The sequence below is a fragment of the Limulus polyphemus genome, unplaced genomic scaffold, assembly GCF_000517525.1.
Source record: "Limulus polyphemus unplaced genomic scaffold, Limulus_polyphemus-2.1.2 Scaffold3750, whole genome shotgun sequence".
In the NCBI taxonomy this organism is placed as follows: domain Eukaryota; kingdom Metazoa; phylum Arthropoda; class Merostomata; order Xiphosura; family Limulidae; genus Limulus; species Limulus polyphemus.
The window spans coordinates 33384-41468 of NW_013669360.1; the positions used below are offsets into that span (position 1 = coordinate 33384).

An 8085-nucleotide genomic window follows, 5' to 3' on the forward strand; every position below is an offset into this window, starting at 1 on the left:
CATATTGAATCACGTTCACTATGGTGGGGTCCACATACTGAATCATGTTCACGACGGTGAGGTCCATATATTGAATCATGTTCACGACGGTGAGGTCCATATATTGAATCATGTTCACGACGGTGAGGTCCAACCCCACCATAGTGAACGTGATTCAATATGTTGACCCCACCATAGTGGAATTGATTCAATATACCACATATTGAATCATGTTGAGTAACCTTATGATTTTGCACTGTTACAACCAACAGAACAGGCCTAGGAAAGTTAGGTGGAGCCACTCTTTTTTTTTATAAGCTCCTCCAGTAGTTCAGCATTGAGTCTGAAGTCTTATAAAGCTAAAACCCGGGTTTCAATACCCGTGGTAGGCATAACACAGATAGCCCATTGTATAGCTTGCTCTTAACAACAAACAAAACTCTTTTTCTATATCAGATACATAAGGGACGCTATTAGTAATTGTGGAATAACTGCAGTGTTAAAGATATTTTTGCTTAAATTTTAAACGGGACTTGTACGTTGTTATAGATCACGCAACCGACAAAACATAAACCACAAGTAACTGCGTGCCTAAATAGTTTTTTCTAAAAATGTGTTTTAAAAGTCAATAGGGTCTATATGGACTCCCATCGATAATTTCGTGGTTAAAGAGGTTTGTATAATAGCTTTCTACAGTGCATCTTAAAGTCAATAGGGTCTATATGGACTCCCATCGATAATTTCGTGGTTAAAGAGGTTTGTATAATAGCTTTCCACAGTGCATCTAAGTCAATAGGGTCTATATGGACTCCCATTGATAATTTCATGGTTAAATAGGTTTGTATAATAGCTTTCCACAGTGCATCTAAGTCAATAGGGTCTATATGGACTCCCATCGATAATTTCATGGTTAAAGAGGTTTGTATAATAGCTTTCCACAGTGCGTCTAAGTCAATAGAGTCTATATAGACTCCCATCGATAATGTCATGGTTAAAAAGGTTTGTATAATAGCTTTCCACAGTGCATCTTAAAGTCAAAACTTGAAGTGTTTGCTTGATTGTTTGTTTAAAGTTAAGCACAAAGCAACACAATGGGCTTTTTTGGAGGGGGCTCTCCCACTACGGGTATCGAAACCGGGTTTCTAGCTTTGTAAGTCCACAGACATACCGCTGTACCACTGGCGGGCAACTTGAAGTGTAAGCTATCCAAAGTTGCACTGTTACTTAGAGTCATGGTGGTCACGTTGGGATTACGGCTAAAAATATTAATGACAGTGAGTGCATTCTAGTCATTACATGTTCTGTTTTTCTTGTGTACTGATTTATGATGTTGTATACTTTTTGATTGCCTGGCCTAGAGATAAACGTGTACAGCCTATAAATCCAAGGGTTGACTGTTCACGTCTCATTGTCGCAAAATAGGGCTCTGCAATTTGGAGTAATGGGTGTTCTATGTGGTATGTTTAGTTGAAACTGATTACTTCAAACATCATTAGATAGGTCCACTATAGATAGACAGGATATATTAGGAAGCGATACTGAGTTTAGTTAAACTGTATTTGAGCAAAGAAATGTAATACACAATGAAAACAGCCTTTATTAATCAATTACCATAGGTAGCTTTATCTGTTGCTCCATCCTCGGTAGTCTCCGGGCTTGTTCGCAGTTGTTGTTTTTTTACATGTGATGTCTTGAAGGTTGACATGGTAGAGGCCTCTCGCTTTGTCTCCATAGGCTGGATGGTAGTCAGTTCAACCATCGATGTCGATGCCTCTTCAATTATCATGTAAACCTTTGGTAACGGTAATGGAGACAATCCACGAGCTGGCTGGCTCACATGCATCACTGTAGTAGTGAAGGTGTTGGACCTCGAAGTCAGGGCCTCAGTGGTGGCTTGCATCATTTGGAGAATCATTCTACTGTGCTCCTCCCAGAGCCTGGTCGACCCTCAAAAGGATCCAATCTGCAGTAAGGTTTATTTTGGCTTGGGTATATAACACTGACAACAAAAAATATGCTACTAGAGAAAAGTCAAGTGATTCGGAGAAATTTACGTAATTTGATGGTGCTGATTTTAAACATGTAATCAGAATTTGTCCATCTCTTCTAGATTTTGAGTTATTGTAATATCTCAATATTCTATCAGTATTATGTGAAATACCATGCATTCAACTCAGTACAATAGATTTATGCTGTGAAATTAAGCTTACTTGACCAGTTTTTATGGGTAAAAGGCAAACATTTGGATAAATTCAAACGTTGACTGTAGTGTATTGGTGTAAAATTCCAAATATATTGTTCATATTTGTTAGTTGTTCTTGATAGAATTGTAGCAAATTACACCATTGTTGCTTCATTCCCACGCTCACCTGCTCTGCCATGGAATCACGAATGGAATCACGAAACACTCACATGCTCAGTTTGCTAGAACATTTGAGAGGTTCCTCAACTGAGCATAAAAGTGGCGGGGTCAGTTGCCACTTATTCACTCAGTTGGTCACTTCGCCTCTCTCCGCGCACAGTCAAAACAAAGTCCGATCTTCTTCTTCGAATTATACCCGCGAAAAAATCAAATCCTGGAAAACTTAATTTTTTAAAACCTTTTAAACTTTTGTTCTATAAACATAAATTCTTTAGAAAATCATTTGAAATGCTGGCTACTTCTAGTTCAAATAAAGTTCGAAAGTGCAAAAATCACCCAAACAGTTTCTGCTACATTTGTGGAAAATATATTACAGTTTCACGAAGAAAAAACATCACACACAAGGTAAAGGTAGCTTACTACCATTATTTTTGGTGTAAAATTGGTGACCAAAAAAAAAACATTCGGCTCCATATGTGTGTTGTACATTTTGCTCACCTGGCTTGATGAAGTGGCTGAATAAGAAGAGAGGATTTCTATATCGGAATATTTATCAATATTTGGGTATGTGTCAGAGTGTCACTAGGATGATTCAGGATAAACCTTCACGAAGCTGACAAGAACTGTAAAGAATACACATCAAGTTGTTAGCCAGTTGGCTACTCTTGTAGGCATTAGATAATATACAATTGATCCTTGTAAAATTTTCACCGAGTGAGATTCTTTGGAGGGATCGTCAAAAAGTCGCCTGAAGAATGTGAGAATAGAAGTATGCATCACTAGAACAACTCCCATTTTGACAAAAATAACCTATTTTAATACCACTAAGAATGAAACTTTCGCAAATCGCAAGGATTTACAAACTAGTTATTTCTATATAAAAAACAACAACTCTTATTTATATTTTTAGAAAGGTCGTTCGTTGATCATAAATCATAAACGAACTACATTGAAAGTTAGAATCAGTAAAAGTGCAAGGTTAGATTTACATTAATTGAAGGACGTGAAATGTTGCAACGTTAAGGTCCCCAGGAAAAGAAGTGACATTTTACGACTTTACAGTCATCAGAGAACGTCTTAAGGTATTACAGCTTTACGGTCCTCAGGAAAACAGGTGACATTTTACGACTTTACAGTCATCAGAGAACGTTTTAATGTATTACAGCTTTACGGTCCTCAGGAAAACAGGTGACATTTTACGATTTACAGTCATCAGAGAACGTCTTAAGGTATTACAGCTTTACGGTCCTCAGAAAAAGAAGTGACATTTTACGACTTTACAGTCATCAGAGAACGTCTTAAGGTATTACAGCTTTACGGTCCTCAGGAAAACAGGTGACATTTTACGACTTTACAGTCATCAGAGAACGTCTTAAGGTATTACAGCTTTACGGTCCTCAGAAAAAGAAGTGACATTTTACGACTTTACAGTCATCAGAGAACGTCTTAAGGTATTACAGCTTTACGGTCCTCAGGAAAACAGGTGACATTTTACGACTTTACAGTCATCAGAAAACGTTTTAATGTATTACAGTTTTACGGTCCTCAGGAAAACAGGTGACATTGTACAATGTGACAGTTATCAGACAAAGTGGTAATTCTTACAACGTTATAGTTGCCAGGGAAAGTCTTAATGAATTATAACGTTTCACTTATGAAGGAAAGTCGTAATATGTATTACAACGTTACAGTAACATAGAAGTCGTGACATTTTACAAATTAGTTATTACAAAATTCCAAAAGTAGCAACTTCGTTAAGAAAAGTCGTAATATATTACAGTGTTATGGTCTTCAAGAAAATAATATAAATATTCCAAACTTACGACAAATTCTACATCGTTTTAATATGATTTTATACCCATTGTTTACAGATTATTTTTAATAACCTTAGAGTTACTCAGCTTATGAGTAATGTTTTTATTTTGAAATTTAAAATGTATATTTTGATCTCAAACTTGAAATTATTTACTCATTTTGTTGTTGTTGTTTAAAACATCCATAAACTGTCCGGATACATTATTATCGTATTTATTTTATCTCCACAGGATATGCAGAAAAAGTATGTTGGCCTAATGGTACGTGGTTTGTTAATAACCAGAACAATGAGTGGACAGACTATTTGAAGTGTGGGATCGTGAAGGTATGATATTTAAATAACTGTAATATTCTATTCAATATTCGAAACAAGTGAGAAATTTACGGCGTGGTACGAAAGATATCTAGGTTGGCCTTTGCTGTAAGTACGGGGGTGAGAAAGATACCTAGGCTGATCTTTGCTGTAAGTACGGGGGTAAGAAAGATACCTAGACTTGCCTTTGCTGTAAGTACGGGGATAAGAAAGATACCTAGGTTGGCCTTTGCTGTACGTATGGGTGTAAAAAAGATAGCTAGGCTGGTATTTGCTGTAAGTATGGGGGTAAGAAATATATCTAGGTTGTCCTTTACTGTAAGTACGGGGGTGAGAAAGATACCTAGGCTGGTCTTTGCTGTACTTGCGGGGTAAGAAAGATGTCTAGGTTGGACTTTGCTGTAAGTACGGGGGTAAGAAAAATACCCAGGCTGGCCTTTGCTGTAAGTACGGGGTAAGAAAGATACCTAGACTTGCCTTTGCTGTAAGTACGGGGGTAAGAAAGATACCTAGGCTGGGCTTTGCTGTAAGTACGGGGGTAAGAAAGATACGTAGACTTGTCTTTACTCTAATAATAGAGAGAGAAAAGGTTATTGAAGTGGCATTAATTTTTTACCTATGATTTAAGGTTTAACTTCAATGCCGAAAAGTTAATTAATTAAAACACATTGACAAAGTTAATAGATTGGGATCAACTTAGGGAACTTAACTAACCCTTAGTGTTTACAAGTTTAAGTTACTTGTCATTTCAAACTGTATAAAAACTCATTTAAAATATTTTCAATAATGCGAAACAAGATTTGCTGTGATATTCATTTGTGTATGAAGCTTTGCATTGAAATATTTATTTGTTTTTGAATAATGGTCTATAATATATTTGTAACACTCTTTTATGACATTTTGTCAGTCTTTAGAGAATTTAATAAAAATAGGATTGATATCCCTAAAAATATTAAGTCTTTAAAACAGATAATGAATGTTATTAAGTATTAACTTAATATTGTAAATAGTGTCTGAATATGAATAGAGTTCTGTGGTAATTTTCGGCTAAATATCGAGAACCATAAACAACATAGTATAAAATATACAGACGAAAAATTAATTATATTTGTCACACATCTTATCATTCGCGGTTAAGGAACTATATTCCACACTTGAACGCAAGGTAAGATAGTTTTCGTTTCATGTTCCTTAAACGTAGCACAATTTCAAATCAAACATGAAACCGACTATATAAGTATGAGAAGCAAAAACTTCTGAGGAATTATTTTAAATTTCAGAACCTTAAAGTATATTAAATGTACGCGACTCTTTCTCGCGCTTCACGTGGTTAATGACTGGGGTTTAACACAAGAGGGCTAATTCAGTACCATAGTAGTTAAATATTAATGACCTCATGATGTTATGCTTTTACTGTCAATTCTTCTCATTTGTACGAAAAATCTCCAAGGTTTCAACCCTATAATCTTCAGTTTAACAAAGTAGATGAAAGATGCACGAATCTTTTACATGATTGACTGTTTTTATTGGCTGTTTTCACATTCACGCAGGCAAATCTTTGAAATCCAATTCAATTCCTCATAACACGTACTGATTAAATTTTTATTCTGCTTAGGTTAGTCATAACCACTTTAGCTTCATTCTGTTTTTATGTGTCTATGGTGTATTTGTTTGACCCATTGAACTTTAGCGTATATATATGTAAATTAATATACATACAATTTCTATTTGTTAGACGTCGATACTGTCATAATATTGGTTGCACTTCTATTTCATATATTTAATCTAATAACATGCATTTGACAGCTAAAACGAAGCAGCCGAACGCTCTCGTGCACTATTTTAAACAATTATAAATATACGATTCACAATTATTTATTAGTTATCACGAGGCTGTCAATGCATGAGAAATATATATATATATGAAGAAATTTATATATGATGGATGAATGAATCCTCAACTAAATATTTAGTGAGTTGACTGTTACATTAGACGTGTTAGCGTCTAACCCCACAGGGGAACTTTTATCGACAGTTCAACTTAATGAAAGAACCGAGCGATGTCAAGAGTAAGGTTTATAAGGACAAATAACGTGATAATGAGGTCAAAAACAAGGACAGTCGGTCGTCTGGCCACCGAAGTGTAAACAATACGACTCCATAAAACAAGTGTTTGCATCAATTCTTTGTCCTTTTTTGTTACTATTTTGGTGGTCATTTGGTAGGAGACACAGAAATAATCACAAGGTACAGATAAAACAGAAGAAAACACATATATTGAATTAATGTGACCTTTCAGAATTCAAGAACAGAAGAAAACAGACATCTAGTATCGGAAAATTGCCAGCCTGCAGTGTCAAGAAAGAAATGAAAAACAACTGTAGTAAATTATTAATGGAAACCGAGCTACGATTGCTACATTGTTAGGTATATCCGATTCTTACATATAGCAGTGAATGTTGGATAATTTCACTAACTTTGGAAAGGAGACTACAAGCTATTGAGATGTGGTTAAGAAGAATGTTGAGGATATCATGGGCGTATCACGTGACGAATGAGGATGTACTGAGAAGAGCTGTACCACACAGAGATATGATGATAACAATTTGAAGAAGACAACTCCAGTTCCCAGGTAACGTAATGAGAAAAAAAAAAACAAGAAAAATTTAACAGTAACAGGGAAAAGTTGAAGGAAAACGAAGTAGATGTAAGCCAAAACTGATTTACATCAGTAGTCTCAATAAATGGATGAACGTGAGTGAAGCGGAAGTGTTGAAAGCAACGAAAGGATATGAATCTGTGAGAGGCGATGATCGCAAACACTCTGCGTGGACGTTGTATTCAGAGAGAGAGAGAGAGAGAAGTGATTATCCAGCATTTAACATAAAATAGACACACATCTAGTAACTAAAATGGTCACAATAATTTTAAAAATTGTGTTTTTCATACTTTTTTACGTCATAATGTAAGTTTAACATGATGATGTGATGTCGTTGTTGTATATAATTCTATTTGTTCATCATTTTAAAACGTTGTGTTTTTCATACTTTTTACGTCATAATGTAAGTTTAACATGATGATGTGATGTCGTTGTTGTATATAATTATATTTGTTCATAATGTCAAGGCTTTATCTCAACTGCTTTGTATTGTTCGACCTACGAAAATTGCTCTTTGTAATTGAGTAATTGAGATGGTGGGATGAACACAAATGATAACTACGAACTATTAATAACCTCTGCTTAATTGTAAGTTAACATTCTAAATAAAAATAGAATAACTGACAATAGTTACGTTTATTTTGTAGTGTTTGTTAACGAGGTATGTAAATTTAGTATCAATTACTTTCTAGAGTGTAATTTGATAAAAATAATCTTTAGAGTGAAAAACACGATGCATAAATTCACGGTACTATATACACCGTATAAAACCATTTATAATCGGTATTATATGAACCATAAAAACCAGTTGCAGTGCCTTTAATTTTATTTATTAGCTGAGATTGGATTAAACCATTGTTGAATTATAGTACTTTAATTGTATTTATTAGATGAGTTTGGATGAAACCATTGTTGAATTATAGTACTTTAATTGTATTTATTAGATGAGTTTGGATG

General features: G+C 34.9%; 1 protein-coding gene across 1 annotated transcript in view; it reads left to right on the forward strand.

Annotated features, from left to right (window-relative positions):
- Positions 1-8085, forward strand: part of LOC106469973 (calcitonin gene-related peptide type 1 receptor-like) — an 81193-nt gene that overhangs the window by 17367 nt on the left and 55741 nt on the right. The window contains exon 5 of the mRNA XM_022398534.1: positions 4387-4481. Coding sequence (XP_022254242.1) covers positions 4387-4481 — 95 coding nt within the window. The remainder of the gene's footprint in view (positions 1-4386; positions 4482-8085) is intronic.